This window comes from Prionailurus bengalensis, chromosome C1, assembly GCF_016509475.1.
Source record: "Prionailurus bengalensis isolate Pbe53 chromosome C1, Fcat_Pben_1.1_paternal_pri, whole genome shotgun sequence".
NCBI lineage: Eukaryota > Metazoa > Chordata > Mammalia > Carnivora > Felidae > Prionailurus > Prionailurus bengalensis.
The window spans coordinates 30,067,617-30,094,929 of NC_057345.1; the positions used below are offsets into that span (position 1 = coordinate 30,067,617).

At 41.3% G+C, this 27,313-nt stretch overlaps 3 protein-coding genes and 1 long non-coding RNA gene across 7 annotated transcripts in view; 1 reads left to right on the forward strand and 3 right to left on the reverse strand.

The window, feature by feature from the left end:
* Positions 1 to 26,802, forward strand: part of LOC122480320 — a 28,486-nt gene extending 1,684 nt beyond the window's left edge. The window contains exons 2-3 of the long non-coding RNA XR_006296552.1: positions 22,921 to 23,078; positions 26,143 to 26,802. This is a non-coding gene — a long non-coding RNA (uncharacterized LOC122480320). The remainder of the gene's footprint in view (positions 1 to 22,920; positions 23,079 to 26,142) is intronic.
* Positions 289 to 9,212, reverse strand: LOC122480319 (MYC binding protein). Its single transcript, XM_043574550.1, has 5 exons — positions 9,085 to 9,212; positions 8,817 to 8,889; positions 4,170 to 4,218; positions 3,796 to 3,925; positions 289 to 2,554 (listed from the first exon to the last, which is right to left on the reverse strand). The coding sequence occupies exons 1-5, from the start codon at positions 9,166 to 9,168 to the stop codon at positions 2,510 to 2,512; spliced, it is 381 nt and encodes a 126-aa protein (XP_043430485.1). The 5' UTR covers positions 9,169 to 9,212; the 3' UTR covers positions 289 to 2,509.
* Positions 9,592 to 12,053, reverse strand: GJA9 (gap junction protein alpha 9). The gene has a single exon (XM_043574544.1). It carries the CDS (start codon positions 11,958 to 11,960, stop codon positions 10,422 to 10,424), a length of 1,539 nt encoding a protein of 512 aa, XP_043430479.1. The 5' UTR covers positions 11,961 to 12,053; the 3' UTR covers positions 9,592 to 10,421.
* RHBDL2 (rhomboid like 2) overlaps positions 18,297 to 27,313 on the reverse strand; it is a 53,306-nt gene continuing 44,289 nt past the window's right edge. For all 4 annotated transcript variants that reach the window (XM_043574547.1, XM_043574546.1, XM_043574548.1 and 1 more), the window contains 4 exons: positions 26,323 to 26,423; positions 24,077 to 24,137; positions 20,062 to 20,123; positions 18,297 to 18,855 (listed from right to left, as the gene is read on the reverse strand). In XM_043574547.1, the coding sequence (XP_043430482.1) occupies positions 18,676 to 18,855; positions 20,062 to 20,123; positions 24,077 to 24,137; positions 26,323 to 26,423 (404 nt within the window). In that variant the 3' untranslated portion in view covers positions 18,297 to 18,675. The remainder of the gene's footprint in view (positions 18,856 to 20,061; positions 20,124 to 24,076; positions 24,138 to 26,322; positions 26,424 to 27,313) is intronic.

Here is a 27,313-nt window from a genome sequence, read left to right on the forward strand (position 1 = left end):
TAATATATGTATCCAGAGTATATGTGGCTCATACTGATAATCACTGGAACTAGTATTTTGTCAGCAATCCTAGTGCCTAGACTTGTATTACTGCATTTTTTTTTTTTTTAACCTAAACATAAGACTTGACACTTCAGCTTGTTGGTGCAGGCCCAGAATTTTGGGTACTCCCAAGTTGTTCTTTTCAAGTTTGTTTCAATATAGTCCACTAACCAGCCAACTTTGTGGCATTTACAGATTTGGTATTACACCATGCGACCCACGTGTAGTTTTTTACAATTTACAAGGCACTTTTCATCCATTATATTTAATTTGAACCTTACAACAACCCTGTGAGGTAGGCAAGATATGAAATCTACATTGTATGGACAAGGCAGCTAAAGTACAGCAGGAACTGAATGGATGAGATCCTTTTTCTACTCCACTGGCAACTTCTTGTATAGTCTCTTCATCCAGATCCTTGATAGAAATGATGAAGAAGATCTCCAGAGGCCAGGCTGACTCTGAGTTCTTAAATAGCACTGACTGGTACAGCAGTTGAAGCAGGTCAGCTCCCCCCCCCCGCCCTCCGTAAAAGTGCAGTTAACCAACCCACAGGTTGCCATTCTGTCCAAAAGGATAGTACAAGAGACAGTAACCTGAGTTACATAAATATTAATACTAGTCCCATGGGAAAAAAGCAAATGAGGGTTGGCTGCCAGAAAACAAAAAAAAAAAATCCTGCTTGTCTGTATTCCACAAAGGGGCTGTCATACCAGTTGCTTAAAGAAGCCAAGTCTCCCTTCCTTCCAAAATCCCCATGGGGCCATGTTTTATTATTCTTATGATTCTCAGCACTTCCTATCCCACATTGTAATTGCTTATGTATATGTCTTATAACTAATTTCAAGTCATTTATCTTTATAATACCCAGCACTCAGCCCACTGCTGAGCATGTAGGAGGCCCTCAAATTGGTAAAAGATAAACCAATTCCAGTGAATGTTCTTCCAGTAGTGTCTGGCCCCCCTCCAAAAACGAACTTGTGACTAAAAGAGACAGACCATTGCCACATTCTTGCCAACATGACTGATTAAAATGCCCTTACAATTAGCCTGGTCACAGTTTCCAGCAAGTGCTGACGCTTTTGCTAGTTAAATCAGCTGTCATCGGTTCGCTTTGTTTTCTATGTGTGTTTTGACCAAAGCGTAAAGACGGGTTCTCTAACAATAGGGTTAGAATATATGAAACAGGATTCTTAATAATGTCAGTCAGCAATAAGGAAAATAAGTGACCAATAAAATGAAACACCTGATTGTAGGTCTTCTAAAAGAAAGGAAAAAGACTAACAAACAAGAATATAGTGCTTTACCATTTACAGATCTTCACATACATTCCATTTGACCCTCACAACAACCCTGTGAGGTAGGCAGCACAGATACTATTCTCATTTTAACATATGAGGAAAGTGAATCTCAGAGCAGTTGACTGATGTGCCCAAGGTTCTACAGTTAGTAAATAATTTGTATTAGTATCAGTCTTTGGCCTAAAAATTCAGCACCCAACCTCCCCTCATACTTGCCCTACCTACTTCACAGGGATAATGAAGATAAAATGAATTCAAGGCTAGAAAAATACTTTGAAGGGGAAAAAGCACTGTATAATTATACCCGCAAACTATAATTTTCCACGATATATGGCTCATTCCCCTTCTTATCCCAGCTTGTGCATGAACCCAGAATTTTAGATTGCCTCTGTTCTGTGCTCAGCTAAGCAACAAGTAAGGCAGGGGAAAGTGTGATCCTGCTTTAAGTTATTATAAATTACAGTCAGGATAACTGCTAGTATGGCAAATCGAAAAACAACACAGGCCAATGTGCAGCTAGGACCCACTGGAGCACAGAGCAAAGCAAGGCAACGTTATCAGGTAGGGCATGATTGCATAGAAGGACACGTGGTGTCAGAGTTCACACTGGCACACACACAGTTATCTAAGGCAGAGTGGTGGCAAAGAAGAGTTATTTGTTCCACGTTATATAAACAAGAGCAGAAGATTCATGGGAACCCGTGCAAAAGCATCTTCTGTCACACAGATCTTTCCAGCTGCCTACAGAGGATATAAACAACAGTGTCGGCTTCATTTTAAAGAATGAAGGTACCTGTGCTCATATCCTGAACTAAACCAAGGAACAGCTCCATGCTGAACTTCCTTGGCTAAAATACCACCAGTACCATCATTCCTAGTCAGACTAATAAACAGAATGTCTTTTAAGGTAATGAATTAGATGGCTGTGTTTAGATTTTTTTTCAGGATTCACTTTGGATTCTCCTGCTTTTAAGACCCAAAGAAAGTTATATTGAGTTTTTATTGGTGATTCTAAGTATATGTGTTTATAACAGTTAAAGTGTGGTAGGTGAATTCAACATATTAAAAGAGTTCTATAGCATCTGTTCAGAAAAGATTATATACTATACAAACTATTCAAGTCATACAAAACCATTTTGTCAGTGTCTTTTCAATTGAGAAGATTCCTATTCAGCACGCTTCTCCTCCTGAGGTGGTTCATACTGAGCAAGCTATAGGGCAAAGACAGAGGAGTTTAGGTGAATCTTATTCTAAATTGGGTAAAAAACTTTATAATAACAAAACAAGTTAACTATTATATTCAACTTAATTATTGAATCAGTAACTTTATAAGACTATTCTACTCTCTTTAAGCCACTTAAAATTAATACACTTTAAGATTTAATGCAATCAGGTCTGAGGAAAACTCTTTTTCGTATAAACCTTTAAAATTACTGGGAACCCAAAACTGAATTCCAGTTCATACCGCACTGCTCAAATACTTGATAGGCAACAACCTATCTGTATCTTCCCAAGGATGTTGTGGCTTCTCATAAGGTACTTTCTTCATCTTTACCAAAGTTTTACTGAGCTTTCTCTCAAAAAGCAAAAAAAAAAAAGAATAATGTAACATATATTAATCTAGCTAGTCAATGAAAAGCAGCTCATGTCTGACTTAAAAGGTCTAACTTAACCAAGAAGTTAACTGGTATTTGTGTTGTGGAATCTTGAATAATTTAAGGTACTGCATTTTCTATTATGCTAAACTGGTTCTCTGCAAGAACACTAGGCTGAGATTGAGATTATTCGAATTAGCTGTCAGATGCGAGAAGGGAGACTTCGCTGTGCTTTAGTTCCCTCACCTACAAAATGGTCTGTGTCCCTATCTCACTTATTTCGCAAGGTTGTTGAGAAGATAAATCACATTATGAGAACTGCCTAATGTAAAATAAGTTATGTGATTCAGAATGTGGTAAAACCTCAAAGGCTCAGAGATGACTAATTTGAAGCTTATGAAGATTCTCACAGGAATTTAAACAAAGAAAAAACTTGAGCAATAGACAAAACTCAGAGTAAACAAATTAACACATTACAGGGCCACCACAATACGACTGTGCACATTGCACACTACACAACTGTAAGAGGTGCCTTTCACAAAGCAGTGACCCTACACTGACCTACTTACATCAACTGCTTATGATTCCCCCAAATTTCCATTTACTCATAAGCAGCATTAACCAATGTTCTCAAGTTTTTCTTGATGCAGGATCCCACGAACCTCTTCTTGACTACACTTTGCTTGTCCTATTTACAGTCTGTCTGTGGTTTTCTCGATAGGGCGTCAGTTCAGCCTTGCAGTTAATTGAGATTATTTCTCTTCCTCCCTCCCCTACTATCCATTTTAGTGAGGTTCTGATCTTATAATCATTAAAGGTGAAATTATTTTTAACATGAATTCTTTTAAAACATTTACCTTTGTTTTCAGTTTTTTATTTTCTTCTACAATAGCTTCATATTTCTCTTTCATTTCTGCCAATTCTAGGCGAAGCAGCTCTATTTCTGGATTTTCTGGGGTAGCAGCTCCTAAGTGATGCTTTAAAAAACTAATATCAAAGTTAAGAATTTACTTGAGCTGAATGAAACTAATGAAATAGCTCAGAGTAGTATCAATGTCTCTGATCACAGTCACCGCATCTTACCACCAGCATTTACCCAGAGATCATCATCGCAAAACTTAACAGAAAGTAACTTTTTCAATCATCAAAAATATTTTAAATAGTATCTATGTGAAAAAATAAGAGTTCCAAAAATAAGTCCTTTTTCTGACTTGAAAGATGAAAAGGATACTCCAAAGCACTATTAGGTTTCTCTGGTTCTTCATATAAGGCTACCAATACTGCAAATCAAAAAGCAGAAAAAGCAATAATTAAAGTCTTAAATTTGAATGACTGAAATTATATTCCACAGCCCAGTAAGTATTAAGTGCCTATTATACGCCAAGCACATTGATAGGACTGCCATGCCATGGCACACACAGCAGATAACCTCCCTGTTCTCAACAAATTTATACTCTAGTGCAGAAGATAAGCAAAGGACTAAACCAAAAAAAAAAAAAAAAAAAAGAAGAAGCATCAAGTGTCAATACAGGATGATGGATTATGGGAGCACATTGGAAAAACACCTAACTCAGCCTAGGGCACCAAGGAAGGCATCCTAACAAGGGGAAGTAAGACCTGAGACCTGGGCTATGAGGGTTTCAGATCAAATGGGAAGGTGAGGGGGTGGGGAGGGCAAGAGAACACATATTGAGGAACTGAAAATTCAAGTATGGCTAGATGGAGCTGTGAACAATGTGGCAGGAAAGGAAGCTGGCAAGGTGGTCAGGAGGCCGACCAGGGAAGATCCTGCAAGTTCAGTTGGACTTTGATCCTAAGAACAACAGGCATATAATTAAACAGTTTTAAGCAGGAGAGTGACACGATCACTCTTGACTGCTGTGTGGAAGATCCAGGGTGGGACAAGGATAAAGGCAGGAGGAGCAGTTTAAGAGGCAGATGTGGTAATTCAGCTGAAAAAGATAGTAACCTGCACTAGAGTGATGGAGGGGTGAAAACAAAGATAAATTTGACAAAATTTTTGGAGAGAATCAACAGGGCTATGATAATTACTGGAAGAAGCTTTGAATTGAAAATATGCTTCAAGGATAGAGTTTCATACACAACATGCTAAATAACCACCAACCAAAAACTTCACCAGTAATCAACATGCTTAAATCAACATTAAAATACATACTTCAGTTCATAACCAAAAGCTTACATCAGCACTGACTTGTTCATCTTCTACTGAATAAATTCCTCCTAGGATTTACTACTCAGATATAAATCTCTCTAAACCAGTGGTTAAGGTTTTTTTTTGTGCAAAGAACCCTCTGAAAAGTGACAAAAGCCAAAAAAATGTTAACTACACACAAAAAAATGTGCATCTCTAGACCCCAAGTTAAGAAACTGTTGTAAGACAACACTCTTCCTTTTTAGTTTTTTAGCTCTAATAACTCATCAAAACATAGACAGAAAAAATCAAATGGCAATGACTTAACAACCAGCACTGAGTTCTGATAGTTACTCTTCTAAGTGTACTTACAACACGATTTTTTGGGAAGTCGGTATGTCTACATCACCACCACCCTCTCCTCCCCCCTCCTTTCAGTGTTTCTCTTTACTTTTTCTTTTTTTTCAATATATGAAGTTTATTGCCAAATTGGTTTCCATACAACACCCAGTCCTCATCCCAAAAGGTGCCCTCCTCAATACCCATCACCCACCCTCCCCTCCCTCCCAACCCCCATCAACCCTCAGTTTGTTCTCAGTTTTTAAGAGTCTCTTATGCTTTGGCTCTCTCCCACTCTAACCTCTTTTTTTTTTTTTTCCTTCCCCTCCCCCATGGGTTTCTGTTAAGTTTCTCAGGATCCACATAAGAGTGAAACCATATGGTATCTGTCTTTCTCTGTATGGCTTATTTCACTTAGCATAACACTCTCCAATTCCATCCGTGTTGCTACAAAGGGCCATATTTCATTCTTTCTCATTGCCACGTAGTACTCCATTATGTATATAAACCACAATTTTTTTTATCCATTCATCAGTTGATGGACATTTAGGCTCTTTCCATAATTTGGCTATCGTTGAGAGTGCTGCTATAAACATTGGGGTACAAGTGCCCCTATGCATCAGTACTCCTGTATCCCTTGGGTAAATTCCTAACAATGCTATTGCTGGGTCATAGGGTAGGTCTATTTTTAATTTTTTGAGGAACCTCCACACTGTTTTCCAGAGTGGCTGTACCAGTTTGCATTCCCACCAACAGTGCAAGAGGGTTCCCGTTTCTCAGTGTTTTTATTTTTTTTTAATTTTTTTTTTCAACGTTTATTTATTTTTGGGACAGAGAGAGACAGAGCATGAACGGGGGAGGGGCAGAGAGAGAGGGAGACACAGAATCGGAAACAGGCTCCAGGCTCTGAGCCATCAGCCCAGAGCCCGACGCGGGGCTCGAACTCACGGACCGCGAGATCGTGACCCGGCTGAAGTCGGACGCTTAACCCACTGCGCCACCCAGGCGCCCCTAAGTGTTTTTCTTTAAATAACATACTCAAACTTGTTTTTTTCTTCCACTGATTCCCACCGATCTCTGCCAACTAACTTTTAAGACATGAATACATATTCTTACCTTTTCTACCTCTTGTTCCCCACCCCGTTTCTTTCAGCTTCTAAATTGGTCAGTGGTACTACAAGGTTGATAATTACAGAACATAATGTAAATAGCAAGTTTCCTGTGCTTTTCTATAGATGAAATATACTTCCTTTTAATCAGACAAGAAGCATGCCATACCCCGCGTTTCCCTTTTTTGCCTTAGCAGCCGGGATTTTTAGAGGTTGAAATGGTACTCAAAATAACTCAAATGCCTCTTTTTCCAAATGACTTATCTTTATCTTTAGGCATATAGTGTTTTAATGTTAGAAGCAATTTCAGATCCTCTTGGAAATAAGCCGGATAAAAATTCTAAATTAAATATGTGTAAAGTACATATGTTTGAAGCTGAAAAACATCAGATTTTAAATACGTCACATCAGTAGGTACTATGTTGTCTGGCATTATTTAGGAGACTGGAAATCTGCAGTGGTTGAGGAGTTAGATGCCAGTGGATGTGAGCAAGGGAAAAGAAGCCTTCAGTGGTTTCCAGTCTCATGAAGGAAGATCCATGTATGGCACAAGGCTGTAGATCTTCAGTTACCTCCTGCCAAGGTCACTTCTCTACCTTTTAACATTCTTTTACTCTGTCTAGCCACTCCGGCCTCCTTGAACTTCCTGAAACTCTTAACATCACATTTCATTCAGGTCTCTACTCAAATGTTACTTCTTGAGAGAGAAGTAACCACCACCTCTTATGAAATGGCATATCCATAGCTCTTTATTCCCTTTGCTGGTTGGTTGGTTGGTTTGGTGTTTTGTTTAGAGAGAGAATACAGGCAGGAACCGGGGGGTGGGGGGTGGGAATCAAGCAGGCTTCACACTCAGCATAGAGCCCAACACAGGGCTCGATCCCACAACCCTGGGATCACAACTTGAGCCATAATCAAGAGTCGGATACTCAACCAACTGAGCCAGCCAAGCGCCCCTCCTTTGCTATGTTTCTTATTCATAACACTTGACACTGGCTGGCACTATGTATTTATTTATTAGGTCTCCCCCAACTAGAATATAAGCTCATTTAGAGCAGGGACATTTTTTTCCACTGCTGTATCCCCAGTGTCTAGAACAGAGACTTGAATAAAATGGTTAAATAAATGAAAGAAATGAACCCACAGAATTTTTTAAAGGGGGGGGGTCAATGAAATTTCAAGCATTTGTGACACTTCAAGAGAGGACAGAGCATAGCACTTTCATAGGTACTCCTGTATGTTTGCCGAAGTGTAATTGCAACGAGATAGGGAAACTGGTACCTGAATCTAACGTAGGCAGCAATTAAAAATTACCAGCCCATGCATGGGAATTAAAAGCCCTGCTTTCTGCTAAGACCCAAAGTTGTTATTCTCCCAGAATTGTCTCCTAACCTTTGCTTCTGGCCAAAGAGCAGTTACCAAATTCTTTCCCAGACACCTTTCGTGTGGACCCACGTCGTTATCCCTGACAGCTCTTCTGTTCTACACCCTTGCAAGTTCTAGCCAATGAGTTGAATGATGCATAGCAGGCATTCAGATTATTGCTGAGCTAATGAAATAAGTAGTACCCCCAACCACCTCTTGGAACTCTCCAGTTTCAAGCTCCTTACTCATCTTAGGTCTTGAACCCCCCCTCCCAGAAACAGATACAGTGTAATAGCTTCTATTTTAAAAAGTGAAAACAATATAACCATTTTTATGTGTCCTCAAGCTCTTTAAACTGTAATCCTACTTATGAAATCTGCACAAAGTAGGAATTGGTATAGCCTACGAAACCGGGGTTGAAAAACCAGAGCCAAATTTACTATGAATCGCCTACTTTGGGGACTGAGTTCATTTAGTTATTTCATAGACAGCTTTGAAATCTGGTTAATTTTCCCACTTGCCCTTTTTTCGAAGGAAAATGCTTCTTTTCGTAATTTGGGGTCCGCAAAAACTGTAAGGAGGGAGGAGTTAGGATCTCAAGGTCTTTATCAAACATACTGGCTGCGGCCACTCGAGGCAAAGCAACGGAAGTTGGAGGGACTTTGCAACAGCTGCAGGAGTTTCACTCCCCGCCCGGAGGGTGGTAGCGTGAGCAAGGCTATCCCACTCGAGCGGCGTCCGACAGTCAGCAGCCAGACGTGCGCCAGTCCCTACTGGACCCCGAGGCCCACCTTGCTGGACCCCAGACAGGTCCCACCTGTTCTCCCTCCTTTCCCACGCCTTGGCCCGACAGGGACGCAGCGCCGAGGAGCACGACGTGGACACGAGGAACCCTTTCCTAGCCCATGCTCACCCTTGGTCAGCGTGTCCAGCACCCCCGACTTCTCCAAGTACCTCCGGAACTGCTCCCGCTTCGAGTCGGCGGCCTGAGGAGACACGGCGGGTCAATAGCCGAAGCCCAGGGGCCAGAGCAGGAAGAAGGCGCTGGGAGTCCGGCAACCCCGCCTCCGCCTCGCTGCCGCAGGCCCCCCAAACCTGCGCGCGCACCCCCATTCCCACCCGGAGCCGACCAGCGGCTGGCTACCGCCCGCACGCCCCCAGCCACGCCGCGCCCCCCTCACTTTGTAATGGGCCATAGTGACAGCGGCAGCGGCGTAGCTGGCGCCCGAGACCGTGGCTGGCGGGCTCTGAGCAGCACTGCTCATGCGCGGAGGGCCGCGCGCGCCTGCGCACTTGCGAACCACGGTGTGAGCTCGCGGGGGTGTGGCCTGTTTTCATGGCGACCAGGACGCTCTGGATGCCCCATAGTGAGCTAAGCCGAGGGAGGCTGCGTACGCCCGCCTCTCCGCTCCCGGCTCAACACCTCTCCTTCCTCTTCCGGTCCTCGCGGCAATTCGGTTGCCTAGTGAGAGGCGAGGGTTTGGTAACTCGGGGAGGGTGTCCAGGTGGGGCCAAGGATGGGCGTGGCGCCCGGGGGCGCGGCCTGCGGAGTCCGGGAGCGCTGGGACTGTAGCTGGGTGGGATCTCCGGGCAGCGGTGTGGGAGCGGACCAGTCTCAACCCGGGCCTCATCATTATTAGGTGTGGTAGCCTATACGTGCTGGCTTCTTGGCTTTCGTCCCGAAAAGGTGCGCACGACCGACGCAGGGCGCCCCTTGGGTTTCCAGTGGCTTGAGAAGAGCGCTTGGAATCGTATGTTTCGGCTCCAGTTTTTACTTTTGCAGTTTGTTTTCTGGCCGGCTTGATGTGGGCCTCTGGAGGGTGAGCAGTAACGTGCTAATAATAGGCCTTTTGAGCTCTTTCTGTGTGCCTGGTACTGTACTAAACACAACGTTTCTTATTTTAATTCTCACACTATCCCTGTAAGGTAGCTACAGTTAGTAAAGTGTCGAGGTTAGAGGACTAGGGAGTGTAGAGATACAACTCCAATCTGGACACTGAATCACGATGTTTTAAAGCCACCAATCTTTTTAAAATTTTATTTACTAGATAGCAACATTTTGATTATACTCAAGAGACATCAGGTTGCAGTCTATATAAGGAAACGAAATTAAGTCCCAGGGACAAACAATTTAACCATTGTCCAGAAATAAAAGATTAGTAGCGAAAAGGGAGACTTATGTAAAATCAGTATAGTCTCCTAAGGCTCTGCTCCCATCAAGGAAAAACGTAGTTCCAAACCATTAAGCCTGGATTCTTAACGTGACGTTCCCGGAATCAGTTTTCACGAATTCTGAAGGGAGCCTGTGAAAAAAGTAATCCTGATCCGGTAGCCCTCCTTGAATTTAAAACTGCCCCATCACCATTTAGAATTAATGTGTTTTTCCTTTTTGAAGTAGGTTTGCAATTGTCTGCCTAAACAGCTCGTCTTTAGAGCTGCCCTTATTTGTTTTGCCTGCTCCACCACCACCCACGCTAGGGTCATATAATATGCAGGATGTCTAGAAGTCAACAGCTGTTCAGATCTGAAGGTCTGTGGGAGCCCGCCTACCGATGAGGTTGTTTGTCAGCAGCGCTAAATGATTTGGAGGGCAAGCAGTAGAATTATTGCAGCTCCTGATCAAATCAGATTCTAAGGACAACCGTCCCAAAGAATCAGGAGTGTCTGGAATGTCCAGACAGTCTCCCTGGGAAGGAGGAAGGGTTCTGTTTGTGCCCTCTCTGAACTGGCCCTTGAGGTTTCCTTTAGGAGGTGACGGCCGATTTTCACCTTCTGTAGAGGGACCCCATGTAGCACTGAGCCACCTCCGTTTCCAAGCACAGTTAGCTGGCAGAGAGAAAGCTGTTTGAGGCGACTGTCCCACGTGGTCGTCTGGATCTATAGCAACACCTGGAATAGAACCTTGACCTCTAGAGTAGTGGTTCCTTTTGCTGTCTTTGCCATCGATTTCTTTCTTTCCCTTTAATGGGTGACCCACTTCTTTTCTAAATATTTTGCGACTGTCTTCATTATTACATGAGCTGATGTGTTGAAGGTGACTACAGGTTGCGCTAAGTGTGCACATCTCATTAGAAAGTGCAGTTTCTTGCCCATCCAAAATGCATTTCTCATCATTTCCATTGTGATGGTCAGGATCTGCCTGAAATGCAGGTGAATTTAAACTAGGGCACACTGCTGTGTGTGTTTGCTTTTCCATCAACAAATAATAATCAGGTGCAGGAGAGAGTCTCTTCAGTGAATTTGCAGATGTGCTCTGATATTTGGCAAGATTTTGTTTTGACTTGTTCACAAAGAATTCATTGTGCTCATCCTTCAGTTTATATCGTCCCCAAAGCCCTCTTTTAATCTTTTTAAAACCTAGGTGGAAAATTTCTAGAATATTTAAGAAAAGTGAAACAGTGGCTATAGACTGCATAAATAACAGGAATATTGTCTTTTCTGTTGGTCTTGAGACAAAACAATCAATTATATTTGGACATGGGTGGCTGTGGCATTTAAATAAAGGCTCTAAATGAAATCCATACAAAAGGTACTGTCCAATCATGAACCCAACCTCTACCACAGAGCGAGTGAAAATGTGTATCACGTAAGTGCAAAGCAAGGTCCCCCTGAGTGGGGCTTTGCTTAGTTTCCTTTGTTCCAGCTGACAAAGTTCTTGCTCCAGTCGTCTCCTGTCCCAGGGCATTTCACACTCCACCCCCTTCAGTGCCCTTCTCAGCTGAGCTTTCTTCCTCTGCCTCTCTTTCTCCAGAACTTTCAGTCGGTACAAAGCATGGCCCATATAGACCAGGGATGGTGAAGACACAAATATCACCTGCAAGATCCAGTATCTAATGAGGGAGATGGGAAAGGCCTGGTCATAGCATACATTTCTGCAGCCGGGTTGTTCTGTATTACAGATGAAGCCAGACTGCTCGTCGTTCCAGACATCTTCAGCTGCTACACCCAGAACAAGCATTCGAAATATGAACAGGATAGTGAGCCAGATCTTTCCAATTATGGTGGAGTGGATGTGAACTTCCTCCAGGATGCCTCCAAGGAAATTCCAGTTCCCCATGTTTATTTAGTCAGCCATCTTAGCTCTGAACCCCATCAAATAGGAGGCAGATACATTCTTCCATTCTGAAGGGCATGCTATTTCGTAAAGCAAACCTATGGCCAAAACATGAACAAAGCATCACTCTTTTAGTGTGCTGGTTGCTTTAATTTTTTCCTAGAGATCTGTGATAATCTTATGAAGAATATATTTAAGATACCAGGATTTTAAATCACTTATGTTTAGACCTCATACTGCAACAAAGAAGGGGAAAAAAGATACCTGGAGGAGGGGTTGTGTATATTCTGTATGAAGAACAGAACTGTAGATGGGGTGCCTGGCTGGCTCAGTCAGAACAGCATGCGACTCGTGATCTGCGGGTCATGAGTTCGGGCCCCACATTGGGTGTACAGATTACTTAAGTAAATAAAAATTAAAAAAATAATAATAATAGAACTGTAGGATTCCCTACAAGAAAGGAGTCTTGTTATTATTAGCTGAAGCTTACTTACTGTTGTACTTTGTTAAACTGAGAACTTCTGAAGAGGTTCCTAAAACTACTAACATGATCTTACAAGCCTATTTATTAAGATTATATAAAAATTATAGCCAGGGCACCTGGGTGGCTGAATCAGTTGAGTGTCTGATTCCAGCTCAGGTCATGATCTCACTGTTGGTGAGTTCAAGCCCTGCATCGGGCTCTGTGCTGACCACTCAGAGCCTGGAGCCCACTTCAGATCCTATATCTCCCTCTCTCTCTCTGTCCTCCTCCCTAGCTCATATTGTCTCTCTCTTTCTCAAAAATAAATAAACATTAAAATTTTTTTTTAATTATAACCAAAGTCAGTGATTTTTAAATCTCATTTACACACAAAGGAAAATGAACGTGTTTCATTTAACAATTCACTAAGATACAGTAACGAAACCAGAGGAAACGGATCTGGCTCTTGCTATAGGAATTTAAATTTGTTTTTAATCCACATTTAAATGTCTAAATTGCTTTCTGGCAGCTGTTGAGCATTTTCAGAAGTCAGAAATTTCAGTAATATTTATGAATATTCATAAAATTCTTAATTATCTATGAAAAATTTTGTACATTTTTATCATCTTAAAATGAACTCCAAAAATTCTCAACTATTTCTGTACTACCACAATGTTATTAGATAGTTCTTGAAATAAATGGATGGCTGATGTGGTGGTTGTATTATACATACTTTCGTTGTAATAATACTTGACATATTTAAGACATATATCTTGCTTTTGAGGAAGGAGCAGGTGGGTAAATCCTAATTCAGATGCTTGGATTATCAGATAGTATGTTCCATAGTAAGGTAGATATACTAGGGTATCGAAGAGGAAATATATCCCATGGGAAAGATTAAAAAGAGGGAATGGTTTCATCACTTAGGTTTAAAATATCAGTGTGGTGTCTACTCCTGACACATGTTGCACTGTATGTTAACTAAAATTTAAATAAAATTTTGAAAAAGAAATTAAATTGAAAAAATATATATCAGTATATATCCTATATCCCTCGTCTAAAGGGAAATGTTACATATGCAAGTAAAATCCTGGGATACTGTAGCTACACGATAAGTTCATCATAAAAATCTTATGAGGTAGATACGTTGTTTCCCCATTTTACAGACGAGGAAACTGAGGCACACCTTAAATTACCCAAGGTCACACAGCTGAAACAGGCATTAAAACTCAATCAGTGTAGGGGTGCCTGGGTGGCTCAGTCAGTTAAGCATCCGACTTCGGCTCAGGTCATGATCTCACAGTTTGTGGGTTAGAGTCCCATGTCAGGCTCTGTGCTGACAGCTCAGAGCCTGGAGCCTGCTTCCCATTCTGTGTCTCCCTCTCTCTCTGCCCCTCCCCTTCTCGTGCTCTGTCTCTGTCTCTCTTTCTCAGAAATAAACATTAAAAAAAAAAAAATCAGTGTAGCTCTAAAATCAGTTCCTGGGGCGCCTGGGTGGCGCAGTCGGTTGAGCGTCCAACTTCAGCCAGGTCCCGATCTCGCCGTCTGTGAGTTCGAGCCCCGCGTCGGGCTCTGGGCTGATGGCTCAGAGCCTGGAGCCTGGTTCCGATTCTGTGTCTCCCTCTCTCTCTGCCCCTCCCCCGTTCATGCTCTGTCTCTCTCTGTCCCAAAAATAAAATAAAAACGTTGAAAAAAAAATTAAAAAAATAAAATAAAATAAAATCAGTTCCTATTCTACTAAACTGTTATTTTTCCTCTTTGCACTGAAACATTAAGAAATCCTCTGTTTTCCCTTAAGTTTATTTAAATTAGGTATGTCAAATAGTGGTAGTTGGGCTTTTTAAACAATTAGTTCAAAAGTCTTTATTTAGTTCCTTTTCTAAAAGCTTCATACAGTTGAAAAGATTCAAAACCATCAATGTTCTAAAATTTAGTTGTATTCCTGAGATAGAGAAAATTTCTATTTAACTTTATTATGTTAATAATAGTATATTCTTTGATCCAACAATCCAAAACACTTTCAAGTGTAAGAAATTGGTATTATTCGTGTTGTTTATAATACTCACAAATTGAAAATGTCCAAAATAACTATCAATACAAGAAAGACAGCATTGCACCTAATAAATAACAGTACATCCATGGTATGGTACTATGCAACCAATAAAAATGATAAATATATACTAATATAAAAAGACATTTGATAAATTGTTTCAGTTTATAAAATAGAACAGTATGACCCCATAATTATATATTTTTTATAGGTAGAGATGCGTCCAAAAAAGCCCAGAAGGATATTCATCGAGATATTAACTATGATTATCTCTGGATGGTGTGATTACAATTAACTTAATTTTTCGTAATATGTATTTTAGTTTGTTTTTACCATGAGCACTTTTATAATCACACACACACACAAATGTTTTTCTTCTCCTTAAGGGACAAGAGCATAATATTTCCTGAAAGAAGGAGCAGTAAATTATTCAGCTACAAATCTTGGGTTCTGAAGCTTTCATAACAAATGACATGAATACTAGTCTACATAGATTCAATCCCATAGAACCCAAAAGCAAAAAATAAAAACATTTCAAACAACTCTTTCTTAATTTGCTAAAACAGAGATTAACACAAACCTGTTTAGATAAATCTGAGAAGCAAATCATGCTTATTCTCTGAATGTGCCCCCCTTTGCAGGTGTAGAGAGGTTCAGTTCCATGCACTGAGTCAGCCATCAGCTAAGATCCTTTTGTGCTCCTCCTTCTAAGTTGGCTGCATCCAATAGAACTTTTGCAGTGATGTTGAAATTAACTCTGCGTTGTCCAATAAGGTAGCCACTAGCTATGTATAGTCACCGGGCACTTGTGCTGTGTCTGTGTAACACGGAACTGAATTTTTTATCTTATTTAATTTTAACTAAAATTTAAAAGCTTCATGTGCCTAGTAGCTGCTTTATTGGACAGGACAGATAAAGAATATTTCCAATATTTCCAAGAACACAGCAGTTTAGAAGACTACAGTTACGAGCCCCAAATTAAGCTGAATAGGTGGTTCCTCTATAATTCAGAGATGCTAAATTTAGAACACCAGATGTTTGGGTGATTTTGTTTTTCTTTACAGTAGTTTTGCCTCCTGGGGAAATTAGATATCACTGTTTTTGGTTATGTGAACGATGTGGCTGGTACCAAAAATCTTTCTGACTAAATAGTAACTTCTTAGTCATCAATCTTAATAATCAATGGGTCATGTCCAATTTCATAGTTAAATGAATTCTGTTTCTCTGTCTAGTTTTCTGTTACATACAGTTACATTTCCATTTAGGTCATTAAAGGTCTCCCTTCACAGCTAGTGACCTGATGGGTTGGCCATGACAAAGGACTATTTCTTTGCTGGGCTTTTTTTTTTTTTTTCCTAAGTTTTTTTTGTTTTTAAGTAACCTCTACTCCCTAGCATGGGGCTCAAACTTACAAGCCCAAGATCAAAAGTCACATGGTCTACGAACTGAGCTAGCCAGGTGCTCCTTCCCTGGGCTTCTTTGCCAACTAAAACATACTTTTCAGATTAAATGCAACTATTTCATAGGGGAAAAAATTATACATATATATTCATATTTGTATTTATGTATTATATAACTTACATATTATGTGTAATACATAAACTATGTATAAATTATTAATAAACTTGAAAAACACTAAGCCTCATTAGTAGTCAAATACAAATTTAAATGAAGTATTTCTTTAACTATCAAAAATGCAAATTTTTTTAGACATTGGCTATTTCATCTTAATGTTTTATTTTAGAGAGAGAGAGAGAGCGAGTGAGAGAGAACACAAGCAGGGTCGGGGCAGAGAGAGAGGGAGACACAGGATCCAAAGCGGGCTCTGGGCTGACATCTTTTTCAAAGACATACCTGCTCTTGGCACAAGTGTAAGGAATCTGTTACTATCATAAACTGTCAACAAATGGATGCAGCTACTTAAAAGGCAGTTTTTTTGTTGGTTTTTTGTTTGTCGTTGTTGTTTTAAGTAGGCTCCATGCTCAACGCAGGGCTTGAACTCAACAACCTTAAGATCAAGGCCTGAGCTGAGTTCTCAAAATAAATAAATAAACTTAAAAAAAAAAAAAAAAGACCTGAGCTGAGTTCAAGAGTCGGACGCTCAACCAACTGAGCCACCCAGGTGCCCCCAAAATCTATCAAAATTAACATAGCATTTCTGCTTCTGGATGTTCAAAATATTCACTCAGCAAACATACTCAAAGACACACTGCATGTACTAGGAAGGTCACATAGCACTGTAGACAATAGTACAAAAGCAGCAACAACTTCAATGTCCAGTAGAGACGTGGTTAAATAACTACAGTACAACTTTCTCACTCAGCAACTCCGAGAATAGGGTCCCTATGTCATATTGTAAAGCAAGTGACCGAACAATCCATGTAGTATAATTTCACTTATCTCGTTAAAACATACATTTCATATGTATATTTAATTAGCTAAAACAGAGAGATTAACCCAAAGCTTAGTTGAGGTAAATCCGAGAAGCAAATTCTCCTTCGAAGTTCGATCACAGTCATCTTCAACTTGTTTTTTGAACTTGTCCCTTTGAGGGTACAGAGCAGATTCAGTGCCATTCAGCACAGTGAGTGATTAGGCATCAGCGAAAATCCTTTCTGCACACGCTGGACAGAAAAAGGTCTGCAAGAATACACACCCAGCTGTTGACATCGGTCACCACCAAGGGAAAAGAGCAGGGTTTGGGACGGGAAGATAAAAGGGACTCTTATCTTTTAAGTTCTTGTTCGAATCTTTGTTTAAGCAAAAACACATGCATATTCTCACGCTCAAAGAATATGTTTTTAACAAATCTCAGATCCGTTTTTCTCAAAATGTTGAACTACTTTTCTCAACATATCTAAGTAAGTATGGATGCTCCTTTCAGAATATAGCAACGTGTTTAGCTAGTTGTTTATAAATAAGACATGTTGGGGCACCCAGGTAGCTCGGTTGGTTAAGTGTCCAACTTCGGCTCAGGTCATGATCTCGCAGTTGGTGGGTTCAAAGGTTCATGGCCCACATCAGGCTCTGTGCTGACAGCTCAGAGCCTGGAGCCTGCTTCATATTCTGTGTCTCCCTCTCTCTCTGCCCCTCTCCTGCTCACCTCTGTCTCTCAAAAATAAACACTTTTTTAAATTTTTAATAAATAAATAATGAAACAGGTCAATGATGAAGGAAAAAAAAACATGTATTCCCTGTGTTCAGGTGGCCCCAAACTACCATTTTGGAAAGAGAATGGCCAACAATCCAGGTTCTATAATAGGAAAGGAGACAGGCTACTCAGCTTTCAGACATGACATTTTACCTTTTGTAAATAAATTCTGCCCACTCCCAGGAAAGCCACCAGCCATGGAAAGGATGAAAATATCTTATGGGTGAGAATACCAAAAGTCCAGGTACCCAGTGTGCATGAGAAAGCTAGTTCTAGGTCCCTTGGGATCCTAGACATACTTCTAGAATCTTAAACTAGCAGTCCGGGAAATTTTCAGTCTTCTTTTATAAGGTATTTCTACCATTCATGGGCTGCTCTCAGTAATGTTTGTTCGTATACTCCAAGATACTCTCAACTTTAAGTGTTTGGGGAACACAGCATCATTAGACCAGTAAGGAAGGATAGTATGGGCTTTTGAGTCATTACCAACCTTTAAATCCTGCTCCCTCCTAGACAAGTTACTTGATTTTTTTTTTTTAAATGAGTTTCCATGTCCTCCTCTCTAGTTGCAGAGTAATAGCCACCTTTCTGGGTTGTTGAAAAGATTAGCAATAATGTATATAAAGCACCTCATCCACCCCAAAGGTGATTGAAAGTGATTATCAATAGTCTGGCACAGGTACGAAAAGTTTTTATTATCAGCACAGTACAGTATTTGTGGATTATATCAAGCAGTCTCTACAACATATCCTCCAAGGAGACCAAGTCTCTTTTAGAGGATACATACAATGCACACCGCATGTCTGGAAAGAGCCAACCCCTGCTTTTTCTGTCCCTCCCCTTTTCTCTCTTCCTTTTCCCTCCCTCTGCATTCAGAAGCCCCTTCCCTAACCCTGATTCCTTTGTAAACAGTCTTTGCAACTGATGACTTGAATCATGTTTTGACCTCTTTATAAAATTGTTAGCATTTGCAAGGACTTCTCTGTCTCTTCGTAGACTTCAGTTTTTTTTCCCAGATAGCTCTTTTCATTATTTGGCTTAGACTAGAGGCAGGTCAGTTTGCTGGGGACAGGAAAATGTTGAAAAACACAGCAAATAAGACACACGCTGAATAAGCTGCAATTGCTATCCAAAATCTTGGGTCCTTCAGCAGTGCCTTATCAAAGCAGCTAAACACAGTGTAACCTATGGACATTCCAGCGAATCCACCCGCAATGTGGGCTGCAAAAGACACCTTGGGAGGAAGGGGGAAGAAATGGAAATAAGTGAAGAACATGCTAATTACATATTTCAATTGCATCTCTAAAAAAACAAGTACCATCAGAGTCAAACAAGAGCCTTAAAAGCCTGAGGAACAAGGCAGTGAGGCAAAAGAGACACAAAGCTGCATGTGCAAAGAGATGTTCTAAAAACATACAAAGCTAAAACATGTTATTTCATCAACTCTCCAAGTACACAAGAGAGCCGTGTTTCTCATTCTCTATCATCATCGCATTGGGGATGGTTCTACATAATCCCGAGAGAATGTGTTGCATTGCCACAAGGGATCTCTGTGGGAGCACTGTCTGACCCCACATAAATGGAATGTCAGAATGAGAACATAGATAATATACACACAAATATGCAAACAAACTACCAAATTCAAAGACTAATCACCACGAAACTGGAAATCTTTGTCAGTTTTCTTTGTATTGCAAATTCATCCAGACCCAAATTTTCTTTGCTGTTTTCTTTTAAAGATTTTTTTTTCAACGTTTATTTATTTTTGGGACAGAGGGAGCATGAACGGGGGAGGGGCAGAGAGAGAGGGAGACACAGAATCGGAAACAGGCTCCAGGCTCTGAGCCATCAGCCCAGAGCCCGACGCGGGGCTCGAACTCACGGACCGCGAGATCGTGACCTGGCTGAAGTCGGACGCTTAACCGACTGCGCCACCCAGGCGCCCCTCTTTGCTGTTTTCAATCTGCTTTTTATTCTCTAGGGACAGTAAAATCCCTTCTCTCCTGTTTTGCTACCAATAGCCACCAGTAGGTCCGGTGCAGGGAAGCAGAGCCGACATCAGGGCTCTGAGACAGTTAAGTGAAAAGGACAATCCAAAAGTCTTCAGGAATTTGCTTAACTTCCAAATGGAAATTTGGCTGCCCTAAGTCATAGACTTGTTGTCCCCATTTGCTGACCCTTTTAAACTACTGCTAAACAATTTTCACTTAAAAAAATAAGCTGGTGGCGCCTGGGTGGCTCAGCCAGTTGAGCGTATGACTCCTGATTTCGGCTCAGGTCATGATCTCACGAGTTCGTGAGATGAAACCCCGAGTCGGGCTCTGCGCTGACAACATGGAGCCTGCATGGGATTCTCTCTCTCTCTCTCTCTCTCTCTCTCTCCACCGCTCCCCCCTCTCAAAATAAACTTAAAATAATAATAATAATAAACTGAACTCACCGGTGACCCATTTGCAGGGACAAAGAACCTTCTGTAGAGAGCAAATCCCATATCCGACACAACTAGAAAGAAAAACAACCTGGTGAAGCCCCAGAATCGCCACAACAGTGCACCAGATGTTTTTGATTCCTTTCTGACAATGGTAGCTGCTAACATTTATGGAGACTTACTCTGTGCCAGGTGCTGTAGTAAGAACCTTATGAGTATTCACTCACTAATCCTCACAACAACCCTAGGAAATAAGTATATCACTATCCCATTTTACAGATGTATTCATCCAACAAGTATTTATTGGTTATCTTCTCTGTGCCAGAGAAGGTGGTAGGGATACTGCAGTGAAGAGCCCTGCTTCACGGAGCTGACAGTCTCGCGGGGGAGGCACACAAATAAGTAAAACACACAATACATCAAATGGTGGTAAGGGCTATAGAGAAAATGCAATGAGAGGAAGGAGGATTAGGAATGCTGGGAGTAGGATGTAATTTTTAATAGAGTCGGGGACAGTCTCACTGAGACTATGACATTTGAGGGAGATAAGAGAGCAAGCCGTGCTGACATCTGAAATAAGAGTCTTCCAGGCAGAGGGAAGAGTAGGTGCAAAGTCCCTGAGGCAGGAAATGTGCCTGGGGTGCTGGAGGAATCCCAAAGCAGAGTTGCTGGCTGGATGGGTGGTTTTCAAAGCATGATTCCCTGCCCCTCCAAGCGTTAACATTCACCTGGGAACTTACTAAACACTGAAATTCTCAGGCCCACCCCCAGCCTTATTGAACCAGAAACTCTGAAGATGAGGCTCAGAAATCTGTTTTAACAAGACCTCCAGGTGATTCTAGACTACAGTTTGGGATAAAATTATAGGTGAGGGGTGGGGGACCAATCATGGAAGGGCTTTAAGGAGCCAGTGTAAGGGCTTTGACTCCAAGTGGTAGGAAACCTTTGAACGCCTTTGAGCACAGGAGTGATATGATCCGACTTACGCTTTTAAAAGATCATTCTGGCTGCTATATAGGAAAGAGCGTAAAGGAGCAAGGCCAGGGGCAGGAAGACCACCTAGATTATTGATATTGCCGCAATCCAAGTGAGGAATTACCGTGGCATCTTATACATAAGGAAACAAAAACACAGAGGGTAAGTGCTTGTCCAAGGCCACACAGCTCAGAGGCAAGGGCAGGATTTGAACCTTAAGAAGTCTGGCTATGGAGGGGCGCCTGGGTGGCTCAGTCGGTTGAGCGTCTGACTTCAGCTCAGGTCATGATCTCGCGGTTTGTGAGTTCGAGCCCTGCGTCAGGCTCTGTGCTGACAGCTCAGAGCCTGGAGCCTACTTCGGATTCTGTGTCTGCCCCTCCCCTGCTCATGCTCTGTGTATGTGTGTCTCTCTCTCAATAATAAATAAACATTAAAAAAAAAAAAAAAGAAGTCTGGCTATGGAGGCTTGCCTCTCACCCACCGCACCAACTGCCTCTAAGAACCACCAGGCCAAGAAAGGAAATGAGTCCACATTCTCCAGTGGAACAGTGAGAGCCCAGAACTTAGACATTCTTCAAATAAGTCAGATCCATGATGCAAAAAGAGCTCCTGGGGTTTCTTGGCCTAGAAGTCCACCCTCCATGTGCCCTGCACTTGGAAACATCTCATGCAGCTGTCACATTCCACACCCCAACTCCCTGTGCTCCACTTAGTGAACCACTGTGTCCTCGGAGATGGAAAGACCCAGTCCTTGCCTTTGGGAAAATAGCATCAGGACCATGTGTTCTACCCAGTTCCCCTTTCAATACTGTATTGATCAGCGTTCAAGTGACTAGACAGGAATTGAGGTCGAGGAAGTATTCAATTTAACTATAAATGACGAGTACACATAAATGCTGGATAAATGTGGCTGTGTCCTATTTTCAATCATTTGAATTTCTTAATCCAGTATAAATAACAGAGAGAGAACTAGAAAAGTGGAAGAAAACCACTGGAGGAGGGGGTAACAACTGGAAACAGTTCCTCTGGTCTAGTCTTGCACAGTGGGAGGCCTCCTTTCAAAAAGCTTTTGTAACCCTCAGCATGTCAGTTTCTCCAATCTATTTCTCTCTGATCATGTCCTTCCTGCAGATCTCTGCCTAGCTCTTTCCGCTTCCTAGGGGAGTTTGCTTCTGCCTTGCTGCAGTCTCTACAGTGAGACATGTCTTCCCACCTGAAAAGAAGCCCCTATTCCAATGAACCAAGTTATTGTCCTTGCTAAAAGTTTGTCGCTAATTTTAAGAGAGTTGCCTTTATGCGGATTTTTTTGAAGAGTGAAAATGTGAGCTTTCTTTTTTCCAAAGCTTAGCTCAGTTGCTTTGTTAGAAGACATATCCAACAAATAATGCTTCAGGAAGGAAGGTCCTCAAGGCCAGGCCAACTGTCCTTCACAGTTAAGAATAATATTTACCATTTTTTAAACATTTTGTTTTAAAACTATACATTTCGCAAGGAAACAGGTTTAAAATAAAACTGCACTTGTGTTTTGTTAATCTGGCGTGTGTTAACTTTTCTCATCTTTAATAGTAGGCAAACCAGGCGGAAGAATCTTTAGAAATGAAGCGTGCCAGGAGGTGGGGAAGGCTAACATTAGCGGCTCTTACCTCCTCTGTAAGATAAAGAAGCCGCTTTATTACTTCCCTCGGGAATGACAAAATGTTACATAAACTATTTTTGGAGATTCCCTGTGCATGAGGAAAGGGTTTTTACTCCAACACTGAAGAGTATGAAAACCATTTCCCCATCAAGGGTTTGAGGCTCATTTTACAAAAGTCATTCATAATTACCTAAAAGAAACAGACTGAAACCCAGGTAACCTGTGTGTAGCAACTTTTTTTTTTTTTTTTTTTGTCACAGGACTTGTCCCTTGGTCCTGATAGTGACGCTCAACAGCTCAGGTGACCGCTCTGCTCCACGGCAACTCTCCTCACTGACCCCAGGCGCTCACTCTCCTTTCTGTGCTCACAACTTTACCTCACATTTTCAGCTTCCCACGGACAAAAATAGTATAGAGAGTATGTATAAGCTATAAACAAGTCACTTATCTTCTCCCAGGATGAAATACTGTTTTTACAGCTAAACTGTCCGTAAACTGGATTTAGTCTCTTTCCTCAGAGGTAGTTGGCCCTGTTCCCAGCAATGTGGATAATTGAACTCGATACCAATTAGCAGAACCATTTTTGCTTACCATGAGGACGGCCCAGATCTTGGGTTTTATCAAGCGTCACCTCCGTGTTGGCCATCAAGGATGAGCCTACAGTCCGACCCCCGGGTCTGCCTTCTCCCCACACCCTCTGTGCGGCTCCGGCTTCAGCTGGAGCAGGTTCAGAGACACAAGGCCCCAGCTCGCCTTGGCTCCCTTTGTCTTCGACCCAGTGTGTCCCCGCCACCACCCAAGATCCCCCCCTGACTAAAATTTCCACCTCCACCCCAGACTGAGCACTCTTCCTAAATTTTTTCAGCATGTAATTCTCTACTGTAATTCTTAGAGATTTCCAAAGCCACATCCACCGTCCTGCTAGTTCCCTGACCTCTCAAATCCTTCACCCCCTGCTCCTGTCTTCAGCCCTCAGCCAGCACCCCATGCTTGGATCCTAGATCTGTTTGGGGTTTTTTGTTTGTTTGTTTTTAATCTGAGAATTTAAAAATTGAAGAAAAAATAGATTAGGTCAGTGGTTTTCAAGCTCAGACAAGATCATATACAGAATCCAATGTACGAATGAGAAAAATCCAGAATATAAAACAGGAAGTTATTGTGGTTGAAGTAGACAAAATATCTGACTCTCTTGACTTCCCCCACTCCAGAAAGAAACAGAAAAGCAAAACCTCATTACCGAGGCACCTCTAAAAACCACCCATGAAGCTCTGTGAAAACTCCTCCATTTACCTTTCTGCTTAAGGCTAGGGAGCCACAATTCTTTGTCACTCCTTGCCAGTGTTTAGGAAGCCTGAGGCCTCCTGGAGGGCAAACCAATAAAATGGAAGGTGCGAGGTGTTCACAAAACAAACTTACTTATGAGGATGATGATCAGGAGTCTGACAATTCCAAAGGCAGGGATCATTTCTCGAAAATTCTTGCAAAGAGATAAATAATAACAGTCATAATACGAGCTATCTGTTGGCAAGTGAAACCCCAACTGTGCTCTCTCTTCATCTACTTTTTTGTTTAAAGTTTGTGTCCAGTATTTACAAAATAAAGAAACGCGGCAACAGCCTAGTTTTCAAACGCATTTGGGAAGTACAAGGGTGGTGCCCTTTGGAGAACAAAATGAAGCCTGATATTTGACTCTGTGATATAAACTACACATAACTGGATTAGCAGGAAATAATCTAAATATAAATAATATGAAATCAACACTTAACATGTCATAGTTAGAGAGATGATTGATAGATATAGATGTCAAACTAAGTCTGAGAAAATATGATTTTTTTTTGTTAATATACATTCGATGCTTTATCCTCTTTCCAAATAGGGGCTAGCTAAGGGTCAACTAAACTTTGAGTATTACCTTAATTTTTTAGATAATTTCCCCCAAATTTAAAATATTGGTTAAAAAAAATAAAGTTTTAGCTTTGAAAAATCTCAATCCAGTTTACAGTATCCTCCTGTGTTACCAAAGAACTGCTGAGTCAGAAAGATATCTCCACTTTTGGGGCGCCTGGGTGGCTCAGTCGATTGAGCGACCAACCGGCTCAGGTCATGATCTCACAGTTCATGGGTTCGAGCCCCGCGTCAGGCTCCGTGCTGACAGCTCAGAGCCTGGAGCCTGCTTCTGCTTCTGTGTCTCCCTCTCTCTCTGCCTCTCCCCCACTCATGCTCTGTCTCTCTCTGCCTCAGAAATAAATAAACATTTAAAACAATTTAAAAAAAAAAGATATCTCCACTTTAAAATTTACTGAGTTACATCTCCCTTCCCTTTCAAGTTATTAATTCTCTTCCTGAAGAGTAAAGATACTGAAATACCCATGTTTATTCTAAATCAATTATTTTCAAACTGTTGGGGTCACAACCTACAGTAGGAAACAATTTGCATAAAAATCCAGGACACATATAAATCAAACAGTATTACATGTGCTATAAACTGAATTTTTTAAATTATTTTATTTACTTTTTTATTTTTTTTCCAAGTAGGCTCCATCCCCAGCATGAGGCTTGAACTCATGACCCTAAGATTGAGAATTGCACGCTCTACCAACTGAGCCAGCCAGGTGCCCCTCTTTTTGTTTAATTTTTGGTCACAATCCCTGAAACTATGTTCAAACCACTAATGGGATTGCAATCCAAAGTTTGAAAAACACTTTTCTAAATGACATATTTTTGGAATAGTTTTATAACTGCTTCATATTTTTCCTCCTAGAGTATTTTTAAAGTATACCTATGTGGTTAACGGGTTAACAACTAATCAGGATTTAACACTAGGCTGAGGCTGTTTTGACAAAGTGGTTGGCAGGGCTCCTTGGTCGCTTAGTTGGCTGAGTGTCCGACTCTTGATTTCGGCTCAGGTCATGATCCCAGGGTTGTTGGATAGAGCCCTGAGTTGGGCTCCACATTGAACATGAAGCCTGCTTAAAATTCTCTTTCTGCCTCTCTCTTTGTCCCTCTCTGCTCCCTCCCTGCTTGCTCGCTCGCTCTCTCTCTCAAAATAAATAAATAAATAAATAAATAAAAGTGGTTGGCATTCACACATACTGTATCATGGGAGTATAACATGGTATGCCAACTTTGGAGGGCAGTTTAGCATTTATCTATGAAAATGTAAAGCCTTCATCCAATAAATCCACTTCTAGGAATTTATCCTAAAAAAAAAAAAAAATCACAGGGGCACCTGGGTGGCTCAGTCGGTTGGGCGGCCGACTTCGGCTCAGGTCATGAGATCAAGCCCCACATGCTGACAGCACAGAGCTCACTTCGGATCCTCTGTCTCCCCATCTCTGCTCCTCTCCCACCCCTCCCTCCAAAATAAACATTAAAAAAAGAAAAGAAAAAGGTCTGAAAGGAGGTATATGAAACCGTTAACAGATACTGTATTAGAGATTTTGACTTCCTATTTTTCAATTACATTTTTTTTTTTTTTTTAGTATTCGTCATTTTTGAGGTCAGGAAATAAAAATGAAGATGAAAGATGAAAGAAAAATTCTGGTGCCAAGAAGGAAGAGAAGTGCTCCGCGAATATTGATAAACGAAGATACCATGATTCCCAAATACCAGTTATCGTTTAAAAGAAAAAAGTCCATAGATGCCATTCCGAAAGTTCTTACCACTAGAACATTCATAAAATAGCCTCCCATCAGAGCATAGACTCCTCCTGAAGCACCCACAAGATATCTGAGTGGGTCGAAAATGGAGCTGGCAAGGGACCCTAAAGAAAGAAAAACACAAAGGATCAGACATAACCGTAAGAATCATGAAAAACAAATCTATAATGTAGAAGTTGGGACGTTTGGACCATTACCGTATTAACAAGCAACACATTTATTCTGTTCGTCCCTTCCATACTATAAAGGTATAGACGTGTGGGCTAACTACCTCCATTTTTTCTGAAATATTAAACAACATGAAGACAGAATAACAAGAACAAAAAGCACAGACTCTGGAGCTCTGGAGCCAGAATTACCAGCTGTGTGGCTTGAGCGAGTTTCTTAACCTCTCTGCGCCTTCGTTTCCCTAAAAAATGGAGATATTAATAGAACTTACCTCAGTGCATTGTCGGGGAAGTAAACTAGTTGATGTAAACACTGCGTGACGTGTTATGTACTTATTAGTTATTGTTTCAAAATATTGCATACCTTTAGCCAAAACTATCAAAATACCTGAGGCATTCCAACATTTTTAAAAATGTTTGTTTACTTTTGAGAGAGAGAGAGAGAGAAAGGGAGAAAGCAAGAGGAGCAGAGAGAGAAGGGAACAAGCTCTGCCCTGACAGCAGGGAGCCTGGTGCAGGGCCCAAACTCATGACCCCGGAGATCATGCCATGAGCCGAAGTCGGACACTCAACCGACTGAGCCTCCCAGGCTCCCCGATATTCCAACATATTGTAATCTAATGGCTAGCTTTCTCATGGAGTCAAGATGTGGACTCGGAACCCTTCTCAACACAGCATTCAATCAGATCCACCAAGAAAGATGAAACTGTTTACTAACCCAAACAAGACTTTAAAACCACTTTATGCAAACTCTAAGATATTCTCTCTGTACCGCTCGGTTCTACTACTCGATTTTTTGCTTTGAAGACTCGCCTTCATTCCTTAGG